This window comes from Carettochelys insculpta, chromosome 3, assembly GCF_033958435.1.
Source record: "Carettochelys insculpta isolate YL-2023 chromosome 3, ASM3395843v1, whole genome shotgun sequence".
Lineage (NCBI taxonomy): Eukaryota > Metazoa > Chordata > Testudines > Carettochelyidae > Carettochelys > Carettochelys insculpta.
In genome coordinates this window covers 169,504,437-169,531,878 of record NC_134139.1, presented here as the reverse complement: position 1 = coordinate 169,531,878, position 27,442 = coordinate 169,504,437, and the positions used below count along the sequence as shown (strand labels likewise).

General features: G+C 47.8%; 1 protein-coding gene across 2 annotated transcripts; it reads right to left on the bottom strand.

Annotated features, from left to right (window-relative positions):
* Nucleotides 1-1,114: 1,114 nt before the first annotated feature.
* On the bottom strand, nucleotides 1,115-27,442 carry LOC142010553 (protein CLN8-like). Of its 2 annotated transcripts, XM_074988917.1 has the most exons (4): nucleotides 27,319-27,419; nucleotides 24,839-24,914; nucleotides 3,437-4,085; nucleotides 1,115-2,586 (listed from the first exon to the last, which is right to left on the bottom strand). In XM_074988917.1, the coding sequence occupies exons 3-4, from the start codon at nucleotides 3,989-3,991 to the stop codon at nucleotides 2,263-2,265; spliced, it is 879 nt and encodes a 292-aa protein (XP_074845018.1). In that variant the 5' UTR covers nucleotides 3,992-4,085; nucleotides 24,839-24,914; nucleotides 27,319-27,419; the 3' UTR covers nucleotides 1,115-2,262. The 2 variants fall into 2 exon arrangements, with proteins under 2 accessions (XP_074845018.1, XP_074845016.1); XM_074988915.1 differs by lacking the exon at nucleotides 24,839-24,914 and having other exon boundaries at nucleotides 27,319-27,442.

The following is a 27,442-nucleotide window of genomic DNA, read 5'->3' as shown; positions in this document are numbered from 1 at the left end:
GATTTCTTTGTTATACAAAAGCAATATGCACATTTGAACGAGCACATCAAGTTAACAATTTCAATAAGAACATTCTTTTACTTTTCATGACTATTTGTAAAAACAGCATAGTGGCCACAAGGGTCTATTTCTGTCTTGACATCAGAAAAATGTTACAAGCAATCTGCCTGATGCACCCTTACCAAACAATTTCTCACTCAAAACTGTTTATGAAACACACTCATAATCATAAAACACATTAATACACTTAGTATTTACACTATTACAATATTATTCTTTATCATAACTATTGAGCAGGGGATGGGTAGGAATATTGTTTTGGGTCATGGCTCACTAATCTGACCTAAGAATCTCTGGGTTCACCCTCCACACCAGACCACAGCTATGAAGAGCTATCGGAGCTCTTCTCTGGAGGAAGGTCACAGGACCTGCAGGAATTGTATGACTTCTGCAAACAGTGTAATAGTAGCACAGAATTTATTACACTTAGTAATGGAATTTACGGTCAAATATCTAGAGTGGTTACATACAGATTAATTCACTTTGATTAGTTATGTAAAACCACTATAGAGCACAAATATACCTAGGCTAACAACATCGTCACACTCCCTCCTCATGGACTCGAGGAGTTGAAAGACCAGCCTCACTCCGATGGTGATGAGATACGAGACAGTAGTAGATTAGAGGAAACCTTTAAGAAAATACTAGTACTAGTACGATAAATGATAAAGGAACATAAAAACCTGAAAAAAAGACTAGGCTTCCAGAGACAAAGCTGAACGCCTCAGTCGTGGGGTGTTATAGGTTGCCCTACGTCCCATAGCCCAATCTTTCAAGGCCAAATCTAGACTTGTGCATCCTAAGATTTTGAGGGCATGCATACCTGATTGGGGGAATGGAACTAACACCTGCCCCCTTTGAATAAGCATAAGATATCCCACTGTAACCACATAAATGCCCATTTTTGGAGTTTGTTAGAGGAGAGATGCCTCCTAATAAGCTTGGCATTCACTTCGCAATAAACAGGATGGTTAATCTGATGAGGCCATAACATCTTGGCACCACATAAGATTTAAAAAAAAAAAAAAAAAAAAAAAAAAGAGCTGTGAAGTAATTAAACTGAAGTCTGGGAATGCAGATGCACCTCTCCTTATCTATATCTGTCTGGAACTGTCCAGATGCCCACACCTACATAGCTCCAGCTAACGTCTTATGAAGTATGACCCCCGTAGGCCTCTTGCATTACTGCTAAAATGAAATAAAAGTGAAAGGTGAAGGAAATCGAAAATAATATATAATATACATTTAGGCTACAAGAATAAGATACAAAAATGTATATAGATACAGGGTTGCTAAGCAGTGGTTCTGTGCCCCTCAGAACAATGTGTTAATTTTTCTTGGGATGGAGTTTTTCTCCTTTTTGGAGGTCTCCCCAAAGGCCTCATCTAGGCACTCTTGTATTTTTTCCCAGGGGGTTCTTGGGCAGGCCTGATTTGTTGCGGCTTCCATGGTAGCACACCTTGCCACACCAGGCAAGCATATAGCGATCTGTTCTCATGGCACCACAAAGCATATTAGCAAATTTCCCAGGCTTTTGGTCACACAGCTGGAGTAGCTGCTCTTTCTCCGTGGATGAATCTACACTTGGAACTAACTTCAAACTTAACTTTGAAGTTAGGCTCTACATCAAAGTAGCCAGCAGCGAGTCTTCACACAGTTTCCCTTACTTCAAAGTAGGGAGCCCAGTTTCAAAGTCCTTACTCCATTCCTGGGAATGGAGTAGTGCCCTACTTTGAAGTGGGGTGTGTGTAGACGCTCTACTTCGAAGTAAGAAACTTTGAAGTTATTGTTGTAGTGTAGACACAGCCATTATCTGTTAGTCTTAGGAAGGTGATGTCTTCTTTGGCAACCTGCAGAAGCATGGAAATTTGCCTTTATTTTTTTGTTTTTTTAAACATGTCTTCTGACCCTTTACATTTGCTGTCAGAAGCTGGTAGGTGCTCTGTTCCCACCCCACAATGTGGTTTGCAGGCTCTGTGGGGGTTTCCCCCCATGTCTCTTTCCAACCAGCATTTCTTTTCATTATTCAGGACTCCCGCGCTGCCAGGTTTTTTGATAAATGAGTATAGCACACTGAGAGCAAACTACAAAGTGATCATTATATTCATAGACATCATGTAAAGCTTTTCACAGATTCAGTAGTAAACCTGCACAGTGTTCTTCTGGCCATATATTACTGTTATCCTAACAGCTGCTGCAGTACTATTTCCTCTTCTTTTTCAACATCTCGCTGTTTAGATTTCCCGATGATCCATTTTTTGGTTCTGTATTTGGAGAATTCTTGTCAAATGATCTAAAAAGCCATGGAGTCGATGTATATATCCAGTATGGATTAAGTATAAATGTAAGTGTACTTAGCCCCATGAGAAAGAAAATAAAATGTGGTAGTCCTAAATTTTCCATCACATTATTCCAGTTGGAAATACACACCCACCACATGTGATAAGTAAGGACCACACGGCAGTGTTGAACATGATAGTGTACCCACAGGTTTACCTTCCAAAAGAAGGTATTGGTACGGCCACTCTGGAAGAGACAACAACAAAGAAAGAGAAATGGGACTGCAGTTTCAAGATAAGACAGGCGATGTTCTCTATAGCTGAGGTAGATAGTTAGCTTTCCTGTTGTGTTTAGTGCAAGCTGCCATACAGATATGCTCTCATTCATTTTTTTTGAGTGCTAAGAGATGGTACATTTATATAACACCTTTTGCCAAGCAGAATTTTAAACCACATTGCAAGCCATGTGGATAGAGCATCTCTTCCTCCATCTGGTATGTGGTTGCACATATTCACACAAAGGCATATGTCATAATAGTACAGAAGGATAGTTTTGGCTAAAACTACCAAGATAAACCATGAATTTCTGACTTCTCTAGCATATACATGCACAGAAAAAAATCTCCATATTTAACGTCTCCTTAAAACTATCCCAGCAGGGCTGAAGTGATGTTGCTGTGGCTTGTGGCTGTAGTTCTAAAGAATCCCAATATTTTAGAATTAAAGATTAAACCACTAAGACCTACTGCTTGGCACTTATTATGGTTTGGGAAGCACGGCTGATTTCTTCTTGCTCTACCAGGATGGCAGATCTCAAAGCTGTTCTCCCTCTCTGCATGCAACCATTCTAACGTTACTGTGTTCAGGTTTTTTTTTTACTTCCTTTTTTTTAAGTTTTTAAGTAGTGTATTTTAATGGTGCTCTAATTAAGGATTCTCATCATCAGTCACTTCAAGTTTGAAAAAAACATTCCTCCTCAATCCCAAAACTTATCTCTCAGTTTGGAGGCTAATTTTTGCAGCATTTTTTAAGGGGAGACAATGAGAAATGTACAATGGAAACATCTAGTATTAATACTTAATACAGGAAACTCTTACCTTTGAAAGCAATGTAAAGATGCAGTTGAAAGGAGTGATCATCTCAAGTAGCAATCCTATCAGGAATAGATAGTGTCCAGACTTTATGTTAATTATCAGACCCAAAAGCGCACCAGAGGCAAAGAAATGGTGAACGAAGAGGATCATGTCCGAGTTCCCGAAAACAATAATAGACACAAGAAGAAATACATTATCAAATAACATGTGTCCTGAGGCTATGAAGCAATGAAACCAGCTCCAATTTTGCTGTGAATATACTTTGTCAGTTTGGAAAACTGGATCTATATGCAAGGCCCAAAAACCAGCTATCCAACACTGAACTCCAAACACCCCACGTACAATATCCATGCTCCAGATGCTCTTCTTTTCTGCTGACAAAGCACGATAACTGACACTGATCCATGAGGACAGCCAATGAGCTAGAAGAAACATTCCAAGGTAGATGAAAAACCCAGCTGCTAGTAACTTCAAACGGACTTCCCACAGAATATACTCCCAGTCAAATACGTCTCTGGATGTTGAGCCATCATTTGCAAGATTCATTTCTTTTATCATTCAAACTATTTGGAAAGAATCTGATGCTTCCAATCCACACACTGGTCTCTTTCAAGGCTATTGAACCTGGGCTGTTACACAGAGCACAAACCACCTGCAATTAAAGAGAGAGAGAGACTTGTAGAGAATGGCTGTGGTTTTGTGGTTATATGATCTTCCCATTTATAAAAGCACACTTGTTCCACCACAGTTGAGCGTTTTTTACTGTTTACACTGATATTTCCAAAGAGTTTTGAACTGACATTTAAAAAAATGGTCAAGGCTCATACTTGGCAAGGAAGACCTCAATTATGTTTATAAAACAGAAGATGGGGAAGACAGAGAGACTCCTTTTTTCCTGACATGCAGAAGTATTAATGCCAATAGATATTTCAATCACAAAACATTCACCTTTTATTTTGTAGTTATATAACAATGTAATACCTTTTCCCGGTCATTTTTCCTACTGGTATGTACTTCCTTCCTGTAACTTCCACATATGTAGAATACATGCTATTTTTTTATCTGCTCCAAGTCTTCCTTCCTAACTCCACCATGGCTGGTCCCAAGCCAAGATGAGAAAGGGGGAGGGATGGGGATAGGACTGGTGCCCCCACTCCATAAAACAATCCCAGCTACAGAAATATTGATGACAGTTCAACAGATTCCACTCCTGGGAGAAAAAGGGCGCTCATCTCAAGGGGTAAGATGTGCTGTAGTGAAAGCTGGAAGGAAGCTACATCCCTGACCACTCTTTTCTTAACCAGGAAAACCCTGATCATCGGAACATGGAACCTCAGAACAATGTATGAAATAGGAAGGACAGCACAGGTGGCTGCAGAAATGTGGCGGTATGACCTCACAGTGCTTGGTCTCAGTGACACCACATGGCTACAGTCAGGACAACTAGTACTGCAAACAAGAGAGATGCTGCTGTACTAAGGGCATGAAGATGACAGTGCTTCACACACAGAAGGGGTGGCACGTAGGTTATCAAAAGAAGTGCAGAAGGCATTGATTGGCTGGGGAGCCCCTGGACCAAGAATGATAAGAGCCTCATTCAAACTATAAAGAGGAAGACCAAAATGATCACCCAGTGCTACACACCAAAAAATGATCACAGTGAAGAAGCAAAAGACAACTTCTAGCATAGGCTGAAAGATGTACTTGACAAGCTACATGACAAAGTAGTGAACATCATGGCAGGAGACTTCACTGCCAAAACTGGAGTGGACAACACCAGCTAGCATGAGGTGAAGGGCACCCATGGATTGGGAGAGAGAAACGAAAATGGAGTAAGGTTTGCAGACGTCTGTGCCCTTAACAACCTTGTCATTGGAGGCAGTGTGTTCCCTCACAAAAGAATTCACAAAGCAACATGGATCTCTCCAGATCACTTTATAGAGAACCAGATCAACCACCTCTGTATATCAAAAAACTCAGAAGATCACAACATGATGTTCAAGTGAAGAGAGAAGCTGATGTAGCATCACATCACCATCTATTCATTTCCAAACTGAAACTGAAGCTGACGAAGAACATGCCAGAAACAGTAACTAGAAGACAGAGATACAACATCAGCCTGTTGAAAGATACAAAGATGCAGGATCAGTATCAACTTACATTGACCAATAAGTTCCAGGTCTTACTGTAGGATAAAGACATAAATCTACACACTTGGTGGCAAAGAGTGAAAGAAACAATAACAGCAACCTGCCAAGAAGTACCCCCAACAAAAGCAATGTTTCTGCTGAGTTACAATGTGTAGGATACAAGAGAGGAAACACAAGAAAGAGGTAGTTAACGCCAGCCCCACCAGAGCAAGAAAGGCAGCAGCACAGGAAGACTACACTAAAGTCAACAGAGAGGTGAAGAAGAACAAGCAGAAATTCATAGAGAATCTGGTGAAAGAAGCAGAAAATGCAAGTGGAAACACAAAAGATCACATAGAACTGGAAGGGACTTCAGGAGGTCATTAAGTCGAGTCCCCTGCCCTCTTGTCAGTACCAAGCACCATCTCAAACAGATTTTATTTTAAATCTATTGACCCCAAACCCATAAATGGCCTCCTCCAGGACTGAGCTCACAACCCTGGGTTTAGCTGGCCAGTTCTCACACTGAGCTATCCCTCCCTCCCCCATGAAACACCTGTAACACACTACAAAGAAGCTTTCAGGAAAAATGCAGCAGACTTGAATGACCAGTCAAAGACAAAGAGGAACAGGTGATAATAGGGATAGAGTAACAACTGAACCAATGGGCAGAACATTTCAAAGAGCTTCTCAACAGACCAGCCTCAGGAAATGCACCAGACATCCAAGCATCAGAAGTCAATCTTTCAGTAAAGAGAAGATCAGGAAGGCCATCTTGAAAGCAAAAAAACAGTAAAGCTACAGGCCCCGATGACATTCCTGCAGAAGCCCTCAAAGTGGACATAGATACCACAATAGAGATGCTGTTTCCCTGTCTGAGAAAATCTGGAAGATGAGGATATACCAACAGATTGGAAGGAAGGCTACCTCATCAAGATCCCAAACAAGGGCAGCTTAAGCAGCTGCCAGAACTATTGAGGAATCACACTTCTGTCAGTCCCAGGAAAGATCTTCAACAGAATCATCCTTGAAAGAATGAAAAACATAGTGGATGCAGAGCTGAGAGACTAGCAAGATGGCATTTGACACAATAAGTCATGCATTGATGAGATCACAACATTACAAATTATTCTGGAGCAATCTATAAAATGGAATTCACCATTTTACATCAATTTCATTGACTACAAGAGAGTCTTTGACAGCGTACACAGGAAAACCCTCTGGCAGCTTCTTTGGCATTGTAGGATGGAAATTTCTGAGGCAGGTTATGGTATTTTGCTAAAGATCCCCTATTCAAATCTTAGAGTCTGGAGCAGGCCTATAATCCTATAGCTCACAAACCCAGTTAGTATGAGTGGAAGGTTATCCCCGCTTGTCCCCCGCCATCTCACTCACAAGACCCAGGGAAGGTCATCCCAACTCATACAGGACCTTAGAGTTTGTAGGGAGGAACAGTTGCCTGAGCAACCACATTCCAAGAAGAGGGCATGCAAGTGAAAACCAGGATATAGCACCATCCCATTTGCAATCCCAGGCTGGTACTCAAAACAAATGTTTTATTTCTCTATGGTCTCACTGTCTCTTTTGCTTTAATCCACCAGTGCGGTGTGTAATAAACCCTCCTGCTTGCTTCATACACGGTGTCCAGACTTTGGTCCAAAAATTGGGGATCCAAGCTTGTGAACTGCATGGGAGCCAGAGACTGACGTCCAACAAGGGGTGAGTATGTTTACTTTACCACTTCTCTAGGTCAGGGTAGAAGTCTCTCTCTCTCCCTGCAGATATCTCTTGGTTCTGCTTTCTCAAATTTAAATTGGGAGGAACCTGGACATGTGTGATCCAAGCATAGCGTCAGAAGGGGGACAAGTACAAGAGGGCTGTATACTGTTTAAGCTAAGGGGTGTGTTATGGAGGGACTGGATAAACCACTAGGGATCAATTGAACCATACGTCAAGCCCAGGACTAACTAGGTACTCAAGGCACTAGGCAGTGTGAACTGGCGGTTCCACTTTCTCATTGCACATAATATTGCAAGTCCTGATGGAAGCTCCCTGACAGGCATGTGACGTATACACCTTTGAATAGTACAAGCCTCCATTAAAGCCAGCATTGTGTGCACTAGGACCACGGTATAAGCTGTATGCAGAAGTAAAGGGAAGACAAAAAGGGCGAAGATGTACATTCCCCAATCAAGGCTGACCCAAGACTGTGGGACTTGAGAACACTGTATCTGAGCGGGAAAGATATATCCCCAATCCGGTCAGCAAAGCTGTATACAGAAGTGGGAGACGTACATCCTCAGTCAGCAGTCAGGGCAAGAAATCCTTAGGGAGAGGTGAAAGTTGACTGCCAAGAATACTTAGAGTACAAATGTATGTGGATTCAGCAGGCAGCAGCTAAGAATGCAAGCTATGCCGCAGTCGGACCAGAAGAGGAATTGATTAAATGGTGGAGTAATCAGAAAAGTGAAAAAATAGGCAAGGCAGTAATAATATTATTGGACATCCTAAAGTTAAAGGAGAAAGAAATTAAAATCTTGAAAGATGAAAACAATGCTCTGAAAAGTAAATCCCCATCTCCGAGTGAGAAAATCAAACTGCAAGAATCACAACCTCTCTGCCAGAGGAAACACGAAAGTCACGGGAGAGGGAACTCTCAGGCAGTGCTTGCCCACCAACCACACTACCTCTTCACTACCCATGGGGAAGATTTGGGAACCTGAGCTGACCCTCTTCCCCTGTACCCAACCATATATGAGCCAGAACCAGTTCTAAATCCTGCCAGAAATGACAGTAAGGAGGCACAAGAAGATAGCAACAGTGGGGATTATGTACAGCGTATGGCGCCTATTTAAACACATACTAGGAGAATGAGAAATGTTTAGGAAGACAGCACAGCTGATTGGGGATTCCGCACAGAGATAGTAACCAGAGCAAAAGGATAGTTTGGCAGCAGCAGTTTTACTCACGTATGCTGCAAAAAGGAAGGCTTTCAGCACAAGCAGCCTGAGGAGGCATAAACCAAACAGCTGCAGGCTGATTCGGAAACAAGTAAACAAAGGCATGTGCATAAAAGAGAGAGACAGACAATGTGAAGGAGGAAATTCAAGCTAAGGTTTGCAACCAGCATGTATAATAATGTAGGGAAGATCCCTGTAAAGGGTGTAACTAACATTCAGTTTGCTGTAGTGGTCTGGACAGACACAAGGAGAGAAAGGAGTTGTGACTTTATGTTTTAAATATAGGAGATAAGTAAAATAAGTTCAGCAAACAGAACCCTAAATGGGCAGTGAAAAAAATAACAATCTCTGTACACTAATATTCCACATGAAGACGGATTACAAGTTATCAGGAATACCAGGCCTGATGTCACCACAGCCAATCTGGTGTCTGACCTCTGTAATTTTGTTCTCACCCACAATTATTTCCAATTTGGGGACAATTTATCCCTCCAAATTAGTGGAACTGCTATGGGCACCCACATGGCCCCACAATAAGCTAATATATTTATGGCTGACTTGGAACGATTCCTCAGCTCGCGTCCCCTATTATCCCTCCTCTACCTAAGATACACTGATGACATCTTTATGATTTGGACCCATGGTATAGAGAATCTAGAAGATTTCCACAGAGACTTTAACAATCTGCTCCCCACCATCAACTTATGCCTTGATTACTCCACACAAGAGATGCATTTCCTGGACACTGCAGTACAAATCAAGGATGGCCTGATCAGTACCCCACTGTACCAGAAACCCACTGATCGCTATACTTACCTACACACTTCTAGCTTCCATCCTGCACACACAACTAGATCCATTGTTTACAGTCAAGCCCTTAGGTACTATCGTATTAGCTCTGATCCTACTGACAGAGACCAAAAACTACAAGATCTTTCCCAAACATTCATAAACCTGAATCACCCGCCAGGAGAAATAAAAAAAACAAATTGACAGGGCCAGATGAATACCCAGAGACCAGCTACTCCAAGATAGGCCCAAAAAAGCCAAGAACAGAACACCACAGGTCATCACCTACAGCCCCCAACTCAAACCACTGCAACATAAGAACATAAGGGGACACCAAATGAAATTGATGGGTAGTAGGTTCAAAACTAATAAAAGGAAATTTTTCTTCACACAGCGCACAGTCAACCTGTGGAACTCCTTGCCCGAGGAGGCTGTGAAGGCCAGGACTCTATTAGGGTTTAAAAAAGAGCTTGATAAATTTTTGCAGGTTAGGTCCATAAATGGCTATTAGCCAGGGATAAAGTATGGTGCCCTAGCCTTCATAACAAGGGCAGGAGATGGATGGCAGGAGATAAATCACTTGATCATTGTCTTCTGTTCTCCTTCTCTGGGGCACCTGGCATTGGCCACCGTCGGCAGATGGGATGCTGGGCTTGATGGACCTTTGGTCTGACCCAGTATGGCCATTCTTATGTTCTTATGTTCTTATGTCCTGGGACTTTTCCTTGCAACAAAGCCCGCTGCCAGCTTTGTCCACATACCTATTCTGGAGATACCATTAACGGACCTAACCAGGTTAGTCACAGAATCACAGGCACATTCTCATGTTCCTCAACTAACATCATATATGCCATCATCATGTGCCAACAATGCCCAGATGCTTTGTATAATGGACAGACTTCAAACTGTCTTAGACAAAGAGTTAAGGGGCACAAAACAGACATCAAAACACTCCTGATCCACAAACCAGTTAGTCTACATTTTAATGGAGTGGGCCATTCTGTTAATGACTTAAGAGTCTGTGTCTTACTGAAGAAGAATTTTCACACTGCTTTGGAAAGAGAGGCTGCTGCACTCTCTTTCATATTCAAATGCAACACATTAACACATGGTTTGAACCGGGATGCAAATTTTCCTGGACACTATAGGGGCTCTTTTGCATTCTTGGCTTAATCTAATTCTTGACCTCCCCCGTCCCTCTACTCTCTGATTAGCTCACCTTGATTTTTTTTTTCTGATTTGTCAACCTTGATTACTATTTTTGGTTCTCTATGCCTTAAATATTGAGTCTGTTCTGTTCTGTCTATGGTCTGAAGAAGGAGGTCTGTCCCACGAAAGCTCACCTAATAAATTATTTTGTTAGTCTTTAAAGTGCTACTTTACTGCTTTTTTGTTTTGTAAGTTAACTTTGTAAAATGCTATAAAAATAATTCTTGGTTTCTTTGCAGCCATTCTAAAGGAAAAATGGGTCCTTTTTCCAGAGGAGTGTCAGTAAATAAGCCAGGAAAAGATAATCAAATTTAAATTTCTATAATTCAGTAAAACTTGCTGAGAGAAGATAAGGGGTTTCTATTGGAATTTAACTGTCCCAAATGTATAAAAGGGGAATGTAAACTATGTACAGCACTGTAAAATTAGTTAATATAGTGCAAAGTGTGTTAAAAAGTACACCATTAAAATGCGTAACCTTGTAATAAGGTGCAATGTGTATAATTTTCTCTTAATAAAAGTCTTTAAGCAATGTTAAAAATGGTAACTGGAAACTTCCCTCATGATAAAAGGGTCACTTTAAATAAGTCCAAAATTAGCACAACAGTAAAACCATAACAAACATGGTCTGCTGTATAAAAAAAGGATACTAAAAACATCACCTCATAATCTTGGATAACTAATCAGTAAAATAATTAATTCACCCTAAGCCATCTTAAAGGGTAAAAGCCATTAAAACCTTGCCTAACCACAGAACAAAATCCAAGTAAGTCTGGAATCAAGGCAATGCCCCTGTTTTACCCAAAGTCAGGAAATATATTAATAAAAGGAATAGTTTAAGATGTAATCAGCCACCCCCCAAAGGGGTAGAAAAATGCTCTTTTGTCTTTCAAAAGAAAATCAGAAGAAGCTAGCACAAGCAGCCTTGTGGTGCTCCAAGCAGCAAATTCTCTCCATTGTAAGCAAAGAAAAATCAAGCTCAGCTAGATGATAACAGCAACATAGATAAAGCAGTGTTTCAAGTTGGGGATTTAATAATGAGTCGCATTTATCCTGAGGTTAAAGGGATCCTAAAACCATGGTGGCAAGGTCTCATGAGGGTCTTGTTAACCACAAACAACTGTGCAAACTTGGGAGAAAAATGGGGATGTTTTGGAAGCACCCAAATCAATTGAAAGCGTGAGTCTACACTAGCTGGCTACTTCGAAGTAGCCAGCACAACATCTACACACGCCATGTGCCATTTCAACGTTGAAATCGACGTTAGGCAGCGAGATCTCGAAATCGCTATTCCCATCCGAAGATGGGAATAGCGCCCTACTTCGGTGTTCAACGTCGAAGTAGGGCGTGTGTAGACTATCCGCATCCTGCTACTTCGAAATAGCGTGATCCTCCATGGCAGCCATCAGCTGAGGGGTTGAGAAACGCTCTGTCCAGCCCCTGTGGGGCTCTATGATCACCGCGTGCAGCAGCCCTTAGCCCAGGGCTTCTGGCTGCTGCTGCTGCTGCAGCTGAGGTTCCATGCTGCGTGCACAGGGTCTGCAACCGGTTGTTGGCTCTGTGGATCTCATGCTGTGCAGGCCAAGTGTGTCTGGGAGGGGCACTTTAAGGGAGCAGCTTGGGGCTTTGCTGGCCCCTTATTTCAACAGGGAGCACTTGTGTGTGTGGACGCTCCGCATTTCCTTCCGGAGCGGCTCCTTTCGACGTTCTCCGTCACTACTTCAACGTTGAACGTTGATGGCACCAGCCCTGGAGGACGTGTAGACGATACGCGTCAAAGTAGCCTATTTCGATGTTCTTACTTCAAAATAGGCTACTTCAAAGTAGTGTGCTAGTGTAGACGTAGCAAAATGTTTAAAGCAGAAACTGCAAAAACGAACAAGGTCTCTCCAGTCTCCCCAGGTACACAAGAAGGATTGAAAGATGACCATGAAGTCATTCCTGTAAAGACTTCTGCTACCCTGGGGCACCTGACGGATGGGGCAGAGAGTGTGCCATGTGAAAGAGAAGACTGGAACTGGGTCACTAACCCCCGCCACTGGGGTTGCTTCATTTTAATTGTTATACTAACAAAACACTTAGCTTCTGCAGAGCACAACCACTAACACTTACAAAGGTTTAGCCAGAGCTAAACGCCAACTTGTGGCTGGAACATGGTCCAGTAGATTATAAAAAGATCCACATAAAGTCATATACTGATACCCACATAAACAGGGAAATGTGTAACATCACCATTTCCGTAACGGCCAAATGCCCAGTCAATCACTGAGTGCCAGAAGTTATGGGACCCAATGGGAATACCTGGGAGGAGTCATGGCATGGCATTGGCCCTCCATTTAAAAGAAAGGATACTCTTGAATCCTGCTGCGGTCCCAAAAGGGGAACAGCAAACCCAGTCAATGCACCAGCCTCCAAATCTCCTACAGGGGGAAACAAATGTGCACTAACAGTGATGGGGAATACAAGGCGCTGGGCCACCCCTCATTCAAACATAATTACTTTGCATATTGTAATAACACTAAAAGAAACACACAGTCCTTGGTATTGGAGTTTGTGTCAGATGTTGTGGGGAAAAAGCCAAATACCCACATCAGGTCGTGCACCAACTATACTGACACGGTGCCTGTAGAAATAGGGCCTACAAACTCCCGCTGAGGTTTACCACTTAAGGCCCAAACAGAGGTAACCCCAGAGGCATGGCAACATTTGTTAAACAATGGCTGACACTGACATGCCCTCAACTGAAAACCACCAACCAAGTCCTGAAGGATATGATAGAACCCCCTGATTGCGTACCATGCCCTAAGCAAACCCCTGTCCCAGAACCGGGACTAGTAATGATAGGACCAGTATTACTGGTCCTCACCTCGGTGGTGTTCCACACCTATGGGGTCAAGGTGCATATTGCCCTAAAGGATATAGGTCAGCAATGTGCCAACACTACCACACTAACTAACCAAACTGGTGAACACCTAGTTCGGCAGAAACATGGCTTAGCAGATACCATTACAGGCTGGTTTGGTGCTGGGAACTCTGTCAGCCACACCTATGTCATAGCACAACAGGCTGAGGAAAGGGACCATATTGAATCAAGGCTGGCAGATGCAGCAATATCCAATGCCCATGGAGGATTAGAAATGAGCCAGGCCAACTGACTGATCCTGAATATGCTGAAGGATCTGTCAGATTCGGTGTCTTCCTCACTGGGTATACCAGATTACCTAGACCAAAGGGTGGTTGCCCTATTATTGAATGGCACTAAGGAAAAGGTACTGGAAAGGGTACTGTAACAGATCTTTTAGATGACTGGTTCCACCCAGCTCTTATGGAGGTGGTAAGTCCCCTTCTCCCCAGTACCCCACCATGGGAATGGGGACACAGGGTATCAATGAGAGTCCAACAGCCAATGTGGAGAGGGCACAGCATAATCTTCAGCCTCCTGGAATCCTTGGGCATCCCCCACTCACAGTGGGCTAGAATGGTAACTCCTGTAAGGAGGAAGGGCCATATTACTATACTAGAAGGCACTGCATTTTCCGAGGGCTCTGGAGGCACCTTGAACCCTAGTGAATGCTGCATCCATTCCAAAAGGGAGATTTTGTGTATATGCCCACATCACGTCTTGATGAATCTGTCTAGGTTTGAAGTGGTCATCACCAAGGACTGAATGCACACAGAGCTGATCCAATTGAACAGTAGCTACTGGCATTTGACTGCCCAGACTGACGACTCCATTGAATTCAATGGAAAGCCCTGCCCTTCCACATACCCATCTGTGTGCGTGACAGTCCCTCGCAGGGCAACCCTGACCGTTGACGGGATGTGGTTCCACCATACTCTGGCAATGATGAGTAACCTAACACAGGACTTGAGTGGCACAGTGGAAGTAAATACCAAGAGGAGGGTCTAGTGGTCCTGCAGGCAAAGATCGAGGGTGGCCAAAGGCACATCGGGATCAGCCGTCTGAGGTACACACAGTTAGGGAAACCATGGACCAGGCCAAAACCAATACTCTGAGGCACACAACCAGGCAGCAGAGGTCAAGACAATGATTATGGGCAGCGCCTTTGCTGGCAACAAAATCCCATGGGGATGGATTTGGTTGGTGTTCTGCCAAGTGATGTGGGAAGTGTCCATCCTGACATTCCTAGTAGTACTGGTGCTGTACCAGCACCTCCAGAACAAATTTAAAAACACTAAAATTGTTGCATTTAACCTGACGGGTTTGAGAATCCTGCAGTTAAGAGGAGGTACTGTAGGATGGAAATTTCTGGGGCAGGTTACGGTATTCTGCTAAAGACCTGCAATTTGAATCCTAGAGTCTGGTGAAGGCCTATAATCCTACAGTTCAGAAACCCAGTTAGCACGAATGGAAGGTTATCCCTGCTTGGGCCCCACCCCTCATCTCCCTCACAAGACCCAGGGAAGGTCATCCCAACTCAGACAGGGCCTTGGAGTTTGGAGGGAGGAACAGTTGCCCTGGCACCCACATTTCAAGAAGAGGCCATGCAAGTGAGATACAGGATATAGCACCAGCCCATTTGCAATCCCAGGCTGGTACTTAAACAAATGTGTTATTGCTCTATGCTCTTACTGTCTCTTTTGCTTTAACCTTCTAGATAAGCACCCCTGAATGTGCCCGTGTGAAGGTGTCATCATTAGAGATAAAATGTTCTATAAGCAATGGGCGGGGATACTATGTAACCTTTTTAGATTATTGGCTTATTGTGTTCATTTCGTCTTGCTGCTAGGATCTATTCAGGCTTGGGTAACATCCATGCCGTAGTTTACCCCCGCCCATCAATAATCTATATAATCAATTGTAACCTATTGTCTGGCACTGCTCCACTGAGTCCTGATGAGCGAAGTGACACTCCACCAGCACTGTAGGTAATAAACCCTCCAGCTTGCTTCATACAGTGTCCAGACTTCGTTCGAACAGGCATACCAATCAAGTTAGTCAGCCTCATTTAGAACACTTATGAAGGAATGAGCTGCAAAGTTTTACCACAGGGGGACAGTTCACAAGAAGCTTTGAAGTGAAGGCTGGAGTCCGACAAGGTGGCTTGTGGTCACCATTCCTTTCTCTCCTGGTGATAGACTGGGTCATGAAGATGACAACAGCAGGGAAAAGAAATGGGATCTAGTGGATACTGTGGACCCAGCTGGATGACCTTAGCTTTGCCAATGATCTGGCACTTCTGTCCTACAACCACTAACAGCTGCAAGAGAAGATGTCAGACCTGCTGGCTTAAACATCCACAAAAGAAAAACTAAGATCTTGAAAATCAACATCAATTGCGTTGAGCCAATTATACTAGGTGAGGTGTTTTAACTATGTATGCTGTGTCGCAGGTGTGCAGGTCTTACATGCACAAAGGGCAAAGAAAGACAGGAAACAGAGGTTAACAGTGGTCAAAACATGACTGTCCAAGGGGCCTTGTAAATAATGTCACTTATGCATAAAGAAATTAAACAAAAGTAAAGTGTGATAAGCTTGCAGCTGCAATTTTGCTTACCAAAATTTCTCTCAAAATATATCAAATTTATGGAGGGCCTAGTTCACACAGTTAGTAAGCCAATCATAAAGCAGGTGACACAAAGTAGAACGTAATGCACATATGTCAAGGCTGCACTCCAAAGCTGTGTCTACACTTGCACAAAAAATCAAAATAAGCTGCCCTTTTCGAAAGAGCAGGAGGAGCATCCACACGTGTAAAACCATTTTATGAAAGAAAATCGAAAGAATGGGGCGCAGACTTCAAAATCCAAGCCCCGATACCAGATCATGAAGATCGGCCCCTTTCGAAATACTAAATTGAAAGAGTACCTGTGTAGACACTCCACAGTCCGCTTTTTCAAGATATGGGTCCACCGTGGCACTGGTCAGCTGGAGCGCAGGGCCACTCCAGCCGGCAGCAGCTGGGCTCCATGGTCCCTGTGTTCGGCTGCCTTAAAACTGCATGCACACAGGAAACTCGTGGCAGGAAGCTGAGAGAGTGCTAGGAGCAGCCTCTGCATGTGCTCCAGCCCCAAGCTTCAGCACCACAGCATGGCCAGCAGCCAGCCCTTCCACGAGCCCCACAGCCCCCGCCGGGCTCCCAGGGCTCTCACGGGGAGGAAAAAAAAAAGGGCCCCCTCTTGGATGGAGCGGGAGCTGCGGAACCTCCTCGGCCTCTGGAGGCATGAGGGGGTCCTGCATGAGATGGGGGTCAAGTGGCACAATGCTGCTGCCTTCGCTTGCCTGGCGCAGGGCCTCCACACCAGGGGCCACCCAGACTGTACTGCGGAGCAGGTACGTGCCAAGGTAAAGGAGCTGCGGCAGGGCTATACTTGGGCCAGGAACCAGGCCAGGAGCTCCGGGGCAGCTCCAGACACGTGCCACTACTACCGGGAGCTCCGGGGCAGCCTGGGGCTCCAGGACAGCTCCCCATCCCCGTAATTCTTGGACACCTCGGCCGAGGACCTGCAGCAGGAGGAAGAGGAGGAAGAGCAGCCCAGACCCGGGACCCAAGAGGGCGAGGGGACCACAGAGTGGTCAAGAGAGGAGGGGGACCTCACCGTCGTCATCCCCTCTTGCTCCTCCAGCCGGACGACCGGGAGCTGGACTTCCCTGGATATCACCGAGGGACCCTCTGGTACATGCGGGGAGAGGCGCACACCTGCTCCACAGGATGGGGGTGACACAATGGCTAGTTGCCCTCACACAGGACCGGTGGTCCCGGACTGCAGAGAGGCCACCCCCCACATGGTACGTGGCACCCCGTGGTGGCCCACCACTGATGCCCAGCACCTGCCTTCAGTGGACAGCGCCCACAAGCTGCACAGAGGCGGTGGCCGGTCAGTGCTGGACAGCACCTGGGGCCTGCCTACCTCAGGCCAGGAAGGGCCACCTGCATGAGAGACCCTGGGATGCACTCCCAGGCCAGGAGGCCCAGCCCATGGGGGGTGGGTCGTTGCCCCTTAGGGGGTCAGTGTCCTTTGGAGGGGTGGGGGACCATTGGGTGGGCTGGGGGCGGGGGTGGCCACAGCCAGGTCCCCTCTGTCCAGGGCACATTACTGACATGCTGTCCTCCTCTCCACAGAGCCGCACTTCTGTGGGCCAGAAGAGCCCTGTGCCATCCCTCATCCCCGAGAGCCCCTCCGCAGCTCTCGGAGAGGCCTGGATGCCACCCCAGGCAGTGTGCCCTCGGGGCTGTGGACAGAGGGCCCCCTGCTGGGCCAAGGAGGACCCAGCCAGCCAGCCAGCGTCAGGCCGAGGGGGCTGAGCAGCGCCTGCGGCTCGCCCAGGCCAAGATGGACTGGCAGAGGGCAGCCTGGGAGAGGCTGTTGACTACAGTGGAGGGCATTGGCCACACCCTCCAGGACCATGGAGCCACTGTTGCCCGCCTCCTGCCCCCGCAAGCAGCTCCCCCTGCTGAGCCAGCACCCTCTGCCCCTTCTGAGCCTCCCCACCACCAAGCCTGCCCCCCTGCCCTGCCAAGCCTTCCCCCCCCCACCCCCACCGAGCCTGCACCCTCTGCCCCTACCAGGCCCACTCACTGGCATTATCTGCCGGCGCTACCCGCACCCTATGCTCCCTGCCAGGGACCCCGAACCCAGGAAGGCAGGAGCTCTAGGGGCTGACGGAGCTCATGGCCCACCACTCCTGCCCCAGAATGAGCACCCCGCCTCCCTCCAAGTTAGGTTCCCCCCGCCCCCCTCCAAGTTAGATTCCCACCTGCTGTACCTAATTAACGAGAATAGTGTAGTTAAATGTTTATTTTGTTGTTCACCACTCTGCGCTGTGCTCCTCAGGGGGATGGTGGGTGGTAGATGTGCGGGTGCGGTGCTCATGGGGGTGTGGGTGGTGGGGACGGTCAGTGGCAGATGTGCGTGGGATGTGGGTGTGCATGCAAGTCAGAGGTGGCAAAGGCCTGCCTGAGGGCCTCCCTGATGTGGTGTCCGTCCCGGTGTGCCTGGCAGATGGGGGCAGGGCCTGACTGCTCATAGGTGGCGCCAGCCGGAGGGCCTCCCTGGGGACATAGGTGTCTCCCTTTCCCTCCACAATGTTCTGGAAGATGCAACAGACACCCACCACCTGGGGCACGCTGAGGACCCTGACCTCCAGCTGCGTGTGGAGGCACCTTCACCACCCCTTTAGGTGCCCGAAGGCCCGCTCCACGACGTTGTGGGCGTGGCTGAGGCTCTAATTGAACGCCTCCCGGGTGGGGTCAAGGTGTCCTGTGTACGGCCTCATGAGCCACGGCTGCAGCGGGTGTGCCGCATCTGCCACCATGCGGAGTGGCATGGTGATGTCCTCTGCCACCAGGATCTCCCACTGGGGGATGAAGGTGCCGGTCCCCATGTACTGGCAGAGCAGGGAGTTCCAGAAGACCTGGGCATCGTGGGCACGGCCGGCCCAGCCCACATAGATGTCAGTGAACTGGCTCCTCACGTCCACCAGGGTCTGGAGCACCAACGAACGGTAGCCCTTCCTGTTGACGTACTGGCTGGCGCTGTGTGGCGGGGCACGGATGGGGATGTGTGCACCATCCAAACTGCTGATGCAGTTTGGAAAGCCCAGGTTCTGGAATCCGACAACGTTGTTGTCCAGATCCCCCAGGCAGACGATCCTATAGAGCAGCATCACATTGATGGCTCTGATGACCTGCGGGGGAGGGATGACATGTGCTCTAGTGTGGGTGTGGCGATCGATTCCCCCCGCCTCGCACCCATTCTGTCCCCATCCCATCCAATCTCCACCCTGTCCAGCCCCTGCCCCCACTCATCGAGCCCCTGACCCAACCAGCCCTTTGCAGCGGCGGGTTCCCCTTGCCCCAGCCCCCCACCCCGGCTCCACCTTACCTCCATAAGTACTGACCCGACGTTGGCATTGCCCATCCCAAACTGCTGTCCCATGGAGTGGTAGGCATCCGGGGTGACCAGCTTCCAGATGGCAATCGCAACTCGTTTCTCCAGCGTAAGGGCTGGCCGCATGCAGGTGTCATAGTGCCGGAGTGCAGGGGTGAGCCAGTGGCAGATCTCCTCAAAGGTCTGCCTCGACATGCAGAAGTTCCGCAGCCGCCTTTCCTCGCCCCACTCCCCTAGCACCATGCGCTCCCCCCAGTCGGTGCTGCTGGTGTGGGTCCAGAGGCGGCGGGGTACCCGGAGGGGGGTGCCCTGCGGTAGTCCAGGTGGGGGAGCCTCATGGCCCCAGGGGGACCACCCAGACACCCAATGAGATTGGGTGCAGAGCACCGCCAGCAGGGCATCCATAATGAGGGTGTCCTCCTGCAGGAACTGTCGCTGGGCCTCCATCATGGGCACGGGTGGGCTCTGCTGGGCTGGGAAAGGCTAGGCAGCACTCGGCTCGTGCAAAGGGGAGGGTGGAGGGCGGGGGTCTTTAAAGCGGGTGGCTGGCTGTGGCCCTCGAAGGGCTTTTTGGCCATGGGACCCCGTCCACCGCGTTTCCTGCCTCCCTTCTTTTGAAAGGGCGCTTGGAGCTGTGTGGACGCTCTCTTTTTCGAAAGACCTGCGGTGGCACTTCGAAAGGGCAGATCGAAATGCCGCTCTGATAATGGCGGTGGGTGCTCCCTTTCAACAGCCGCTATTTCAACTGCCGAACTTTGATTTTCACCCTTTCAGAAGGGTGCTCACGTGTAGACCCAGCTGAAGTGCAGAAGGCAGGGGCCCACAAGAGACCTTAAAATTACCTTGCCTCTATAGGCTTCTGTATGAAAGCTTCCTAAGGTCACAGATTCCCAGATTCCCTGGCCCTGGCAGACAGCTGTCACCACCCAAGTGAGAAAACTCCTCTTTACAAGCCAAGAAGACACACCTGGGACGTCTCTCTGTGGGGCATACCAAGCTCTTAACACTCCCTTAGGAGAGAATTTGAAAACCAAGAGAAAAGCGAACTGCTGTCTCTGACAGCTGACCTTTCAGTCTTAGGCATGCGTGCATACAGAACCCCCTTTAAGACACAGGAATTAAATCATTGCCTTAAAAGGGTGATTTATGAACTATAAATATGTATGATAAAGCATGCTTGGATGTGAGGTACTACAGAGCATGGAGCAACACAAAGAAAACAAACAAACAGATAGATTAAATCCCAAAGAATTACTTCCCTGGAATTCTGTTTCAAAGTTACAGTCAACTAGCCTGAGAAGTCCCACACTGTTAGCTGGTGGCCGGGTAATGTGCGGTGAGGTACCAACTATGCCCTTGTTACCATCCGAGTCTTTAACTGCTAGAGCGCTGGGCTCCTAGCACTCTCACCTATGGCCAGGTTGTGGTAACCAAATGGTTAAAGTTCTTTTGATTGTGCTGGCTGTGTTTCAGTGACAGAGAGTAACAGCAGTCAGGCTTAGATCTTAACTAGTTACAAGTTTATTAAGCTACAGTTATACGCATGCAGTTACAAAAGGCTATTGTCTACTTCTTATATGCTAGCAGTGTACGGCTACGTCTACACGTGAAGCCAACATCGAAATAGCTTATTTCGATGTAGCAACATCGAAATAGGCTATTTCGATGAATAACTTCTACACATCCTCCAGGGCTGGCAACGTCGATGTTCAACTTCGACGTTGCGCGGCACCACATCGAAATAGGCGCTGTGAGGGAACGTCTACACGCCAAAGTAGCACACATCGAAATAAGGGTGCCAGGCACAGCTGCAGACAGGATCACAGGGCGGACTCAACAGCAAGCCGCTCCCTTAAAGGGCCCTGCCCAGACACAGGTGCACTAAACAACACAAGATCCACAGAGCCGACAACTGGTTGCAGACCCTGTGCCTGCAGCATGGATCCCCAGCTGCTGCAGCAGCAGCCAGAAGCCCTGGGCTAAGGGCTGCTGCCCACGGTGACCATAGAGCCCCGCAGAGGCTGGAGAGAGAGCGTCTCTCAACCCCTCAGCTGATGGCCACCATGGAGGACCCGGCAATTTCGACGTTGCGGGATGCGGATCGACTACACGGTCCCTACTTCGACGTTGAATGTCGAAGTAGGGCGCTATTCCGATCCCCTCATGAGGTTAGCGACTTCGACGTCTCGCCGCCTAACGTCGAAGTTAACTTCGAAATAGCGCCCGACGCGTGTAGCCGCGACGGGCGCTATTTCGAAGTTAGTGCCGCTACTTCGAAGTAGCGTGCACGTGTAGACACAGCTTACAGGTGTTAACAGGTTACATTACAATTCAATACAACGACATCTATTCATAGAGCTCTAATTCTTTAACTGTGTACACCAAAAGGAGCCCTTAATGTGGGTACATCTTACCCTCCTTGCGTCTCTCGATACCAGCGTAGCCAAGCCAGGATCAGTCACTCAATTCCGCGGAAAGACGAATACGAGGTTGGGCATCCCCAGTTGCAGACCTTGGGAGGCAATCACCTGACCCGACCAGCAGGTAGTTGGTGATGATGCACTCAGAGTCAGAGTGCTGCTGGGCCCATCCTTATACCCCTTGGGTCACATATTCTCTTTCTTATCTATGGTGTCAGATCCTACTGGTCTGTCTTTTGTGATGCCAGTTTTTACAAGGACAATTCTTACTTAATTTGCACTTGTAAGACAGGAGATAAAGAATTTGGGAGTACAGGACATTCTTTTACAAGGGCGGAGATTTCTCTTCTGGGATAACTGTGTGGGTGCATCACTCCATTAATGCCAGCCAAGGGCAGTTCTCTGAGGCCCTTCGTTAACGGTTAGCCTGCTAGTCCTCTATCTGTGTTTTCAGTTCCTCAGGGTCACGATGAGCCAGCACACCTGGGCCCCTTTAGGAAGGCATCAAAGACTGTGCTGTTTAACTGCTGTTCAGTGCCCTGCGTGCTCTGAGGCACCTTAGAGGAGAGGCAAAAGCTGGTCTGCAGTGGGGAGATTTTGTCTGGCTACACACACCAAACCCAAATTAAAAAAATAACGTGGTCATGTCTGACTAAACATTTCCTTTCTACTTTACAAATCTGTATTCCCAAATTTCTTCTGAGGCCTGGACATTTACTGAAATCCTACAAACCCTGGCTCAGACTTAAACCCTCCTGCTTCTCTTCTCCGGCCACACAAAAGATTCTCCGAGCAGGTAACTGCTTCAAATCAAAAATCTTCTCTCTTCCCATTGGCCAGCAGCCAGGTGAGCCAACACAGAATCTACTATCCCTAGGTTTAGTCTTTTACAGGCATTCATTCCTGACAATACGTGTTAGTCTGTTTTGGAATATGTATACTGTATAATCTGATTTATAGGTATGTATTTGGCAGCTGTGATGCACCCTAACCTACCCTGCTACACCCGACCTTGATCACTTCAGGTGCAACTTCTTGAAATCCCAATAAGGGAACCTTACTGATGAGTCCCAATTGGAATGGAGTTTCAGATTCCTGAGAACTGGATGAAGTGTTCTGGATAAGTGGAGTGGAAAATGTCTCTGGTGGGAACAGTTGATTCACGGCATTCCAGCTCTGGGAGGGATGGGGAGGAGTGGGATAAGCGTGAAGCAACGGATTCACAGCACTCCTAAAGTGCTGGAAGAGAGTGAGTAGTAGGAAGTGTGGGGCTCCAGTGCCCTGGTGTGCGAGAGGCACGGGGGAGAGGGGACAGACAATTGTCCGCAGGGCCAGAGATAGAATCCCAGGGACATTTGGCCTGCTGTGGTGCAGGTAGGTGAAGAAGGTCCACTCTTGAGGCCCACTCTGCAGTTTGGTTTCACATTCCTGTTCTAAAAGGTTTGTTATTTCTGAAACTGACTAAGATTGTAGGACAGAGAGAAGCAGCTTCCCTATTGTCTCCTCCAGCAACAGAGTTGTTATTATTTTCTAGCTTGGGGGCATAGAGTTAAAACTTCCTCCATGTCATATTTTTAAAAGAATTTGAACTTTTTTTCATTTTTGTCTTGAAATATCCATGATCACAGATCCATTTGGACAGTGTTTTAGATTAGCTTGTTATGGCCATGGGACACATGACATCCTGTTAATATGGCCCAGAGAATATCTACTACAGTAAATTCTCAAAATATGCTATTTCAACCTGTGCTCAACTTGCGATACTGCAAGTCAAAATCCTGGGGTTCCCTGGAGCCGGCGGAAGCACAGCTCCTCTGCCAGTTCTCTGCTCCAGCCCCTAGCTCCCCGCAGCTGGGGGAAAGCCACTCCGCCACAGCTGTCTGCCCACCCGGATCCCCCAGCTGCTGAGCGAAGGAGAGACAGCTACTGTTTCAGGCTTCTCCCCAGATCTCCACCACTGTGGGAGCCAGGAAACTGATGAGCACTGGTCAGTTTCCTGGCTCCTGCACGCCCAGGGGAGGTGGGAGTCAGCTTGCCACCTGGTTCCCAGCTTCTCCAAACTGCGCGAAATTTGAGTTAGGCAAGGTTGCCCAGGAACACACCCCTCATGTAACTTGGGGGTGTACTGTAATTTTACCCAGTTTGTCTTGGAGCTCAGGAGAACCACAGGGATTGTTAGCAGCATAAATAAAAATATCCTACAGAGATGGTTTGTCTTCCTGCTCCAATAGTAAATCACACAGAGAGCATATCTTCAAAGTTATAATGACAAAAAAGGCTGCTTCTTTACATTCTCATTTGCACCAAAGCAAATCCACTAGTTTTATTTCCCGCTGCCTTGCAGCTTGGAACACCAAGAGATAAGAATGCTCATTTCGTAGCATTTTACATTCCTCTGCACAGATGGTTACAAGTAGGCAAAGCACAAGGATGTGGAGAAAAATCAGGCCATTAATGTCCATGTTTTTATACTGAGCTGAACAGAAAGCCTAAGAAACCTTCCCTGCTCAAGTCCCCATAAAAGAAAAAGACCTCTCTCTCCAGCAACATACAGCACTCTAAATACAGTAGCTCGCAGTGTGAAATTCCCTCCACTTGATGCAACAACAGCAACAGTTTCTCCAAGAAGTCTTTTCTCAGCATCTCCTCATAAGGTACCACAGGACTTCTTGTTGTTTTTGAAGATACAAACTCGGCTACTCTCTGATACTCTTCTCAGCATATAAACCAACCCTACAGTTAGTTAACGCTAACTCTCTTTCCTCCTCCTCCTCCTCCTCACAAGCAGGAACAGTACAATACACAGAAAAGATTTACAAAAGAATTACTACAGGAGGGGAAACAGCAAGTGCAGAGTCTCCTAGGCACACCCCAGACACTCCACAAAGTTCTTTAATTAAGCCCTTCTCCTCCCAACACACTTTGCACACAGCTGAGAGGGGTAGTAGCCCTGAAAGTCTGTAGCTTCATTAGAAACAAGCAGTTCTGTAGCACCTTAAACACTAACACATTTATTATTAGGTAATGAGCTTTCATGGGTCTTACTTTCTCCTGGCAGCCTCTGTCCTCTCTACCGCAGTGATCAGAGGGCTGCTCTTCCCACCTTCGGAACTGGCTGGAGCTGCAAGGAGAGACTGCAATGTTGCCCATTGCTTCATCCTGCCCCACCCTTTACTTCTACTTACCATAACCTATTGCTCAGGCCCTGGAAAAGGAGGGACAAGCGACAAATAACAGACTGATAGTGTGAGAACTGCCCTCTGATGTAAGTTGCTACCTAGGAAAGAGTGAACAAGCTCAGGAACATCTGCTGAAGCCATTGCCCCTTCACCCTGCCCTTTCCTGGCTGAGATCGTGCTGACTACTTTTTACTGGGGCTAAAAAAAGGGCAAGGGAGTGCCCTGGATCTAGCTGATGACTGGTCTGGGCAGGTTCAAGCAGTTGGAGGTGGTGGGGGCCGAGGTCTGGGAGCTGACAGCTTCTGTGGGCAAGGTGTGAGGAGAGCTCCGCTCCACACCCCTGGAAGGAACAGGGTCTTGGGAAGGAGGAATGCAGTCTGGGGCCCCAGCTTCAGTGCTGCCCAGCCATGGCACTGACCCTCCACCACAGCCCTCTGAGCCATGCGGCAGGGCACCCCTGCAGTGATTTAAAAGGCCTGGCACTCTGGCTGCCACAGAAGCAGCAGCAGAGGCTGGGAGGCACAGGCCCCTTTAAATAACTTTTTCTCCCCTTTTCCCCCTTGGCCGGCCAGTCGGGAGGCAGGGTTAGGCTAGGGGAAGGAAGGGGTAAAACGGGTGGTGGGGGAGCACTGGAGTGCAGCTCAGGGGTGAGTGAGCTGGAGCTGCCTGAATGTGGTGGAATGGTTTCACATTAGGCCCATTACAAATTACTGCTGGGCTTCTTTCCTCTTCTCATTAAGTCTTCTTTTCTATACACAGACTCAGTGCTTGTGAGGGGGAAGAAGTGCCTCTCAGAGGTGCCCAGAGATGGAGTGTAATTTTCCTACACAACTGTGTGGAGGGTCAAGCCAGGTCTGTGGTGTACTGTCACCAGGGACCCTCCTAGGTATTGAGCCAGCTCTTGTTGAAGCTGACTTCGCCTGGGAGACAGATTTAATAAATAATAGCACTTCCAATCTCTGACCACCAACACTCCAGCTACGTCTACACAATGGGGTTTTGTTGACAAAACCCGCGGAGTGTCTACGCATAAAATGCATTTTGTCCACACTCTGTCGACAAAACTCAGCACTTCTGCCAACAGCGTTCTGCCTCTCTGGGATGAAGAAAAATGTCTTTGCCAAGAGTTTCTGTTGACAAAAAAGCCATGTGGATGCGCCAGGGGGCATTCTGTCAACAGACAGGGCTTCCAGTTCACTAGACAGCCCTGTTTGCTGAGCTTACGGTTGGCCATTCTGTCAAGAGAGTGGCTGGGCCATCTGGCCACTTTCTGGCAACAGAGCAGTTCGCTCTTTTGATCTGCTTTTGTGTGTGGACATGATCTGTTGAAGAAGTTTTGCCGAAAGTTCTCTTCTGACAATAATGCCTGCTGACCGATCATTGTGGTGTAGACATAGCCTTCCTGTCCCAGATTTGCATGGAATAGTGCCAGAGTGGACAAAGGGGCATAACTATAGGTCTGGATGCATTAAAAATAAACGTGCAGGATTCTAATCTTCATCATCATCATCATCATCATCAACAACAACCACGGCCTCAGCACCCATTGGTGTCTGATGCCTCCCTCACTACTTCCTTCCATCTTTCCCTGTCCAGCAAGGAATGGCTCAGTTTCTCTAGACTAGCTCCGCACATTCTCTGTGGGGTCTGCCTCGCCTATTCAAATGGTTCATTATGCCGAATACCAGGACCTGGATTCTTTCTTCATTCTGCAGATATGCCTGAACAGCTGTAACGTCCATTGTATTACCTTCTGCGGCAGGTTCTCTTTCAGCTGTATCTTCCTATATAATTCCTCATTGGTGACCTTCTGTATCCATCCTATTCTCAGGATCTCTCTATAACAATGCCTCTGGACGCCAGTACCCTTCTCTCTGACTCTTTCAGTACCACCCTTGTCTCACAGCCCTACAACGTGCTGCTGAACACACAGGTTTCAAGAGGCTCAGCTTCAAGCCTAAACTCATCGCTTTGGCACCAGAGCTGCTGGGTGCGGACCCCGCGGGGCGAGGCCTGGGCCCAGCCGCTGCGCGTGTGGAGGCGGGAGCGGGAAGGGAAGCAGAGCCCCGCCCACAGCCGGCGGGACAGACGCACGTGAGCCCGGCCCAGCCAGGCGGTGTCACGCGTGTGCTGGCGGGATCGGGCCCGCGCTGGGGGTGTGCAGGGCCGGAGCGCCGCCCGAGCGGCCAGGTTGTGCCTCCGGGAGCCCCCCGGGGTGGGGGTGGGGGTGCGGCCGCGGCAGGCGGGTGGGAGGAGGGCGCTGGCGGGAAGCGGTGGGTGTCACAGGGCCGACGGGCCCGGAGGGTGTTTGCCGCAGCCCCCACAGCCTGCGGCGCTTCCACTTACCTCCGTTCCCGGCCGCCTCCCGCCCGGCCCCGCCGTGTCGCTCCGCCGGGTTCCGCTCGCTGCGAGCCGCTGCGCGGGCGGGGTCCAGGGCGGGGACAGCCCGTTCGTCTCCTTTCGCTTTCCC

Bases quoted from the DNA above. Each gene is read 5' to 3' on its own strand.
- LOC142010553 (XM_074988915.1), bottom strand. From the start codon at position 3,991: ATGATAAAAGAAATGAATCTTGCAAATGATGGCTCAACATCCAGAGAC. The intron at 2,587-3,436 runs GTAAGAGTTTCC...TGTCTCTTCCAG, and splicing joins TCTTTACATTGCTTTCAAAG to AGTGGCCGTACCAATACCTT.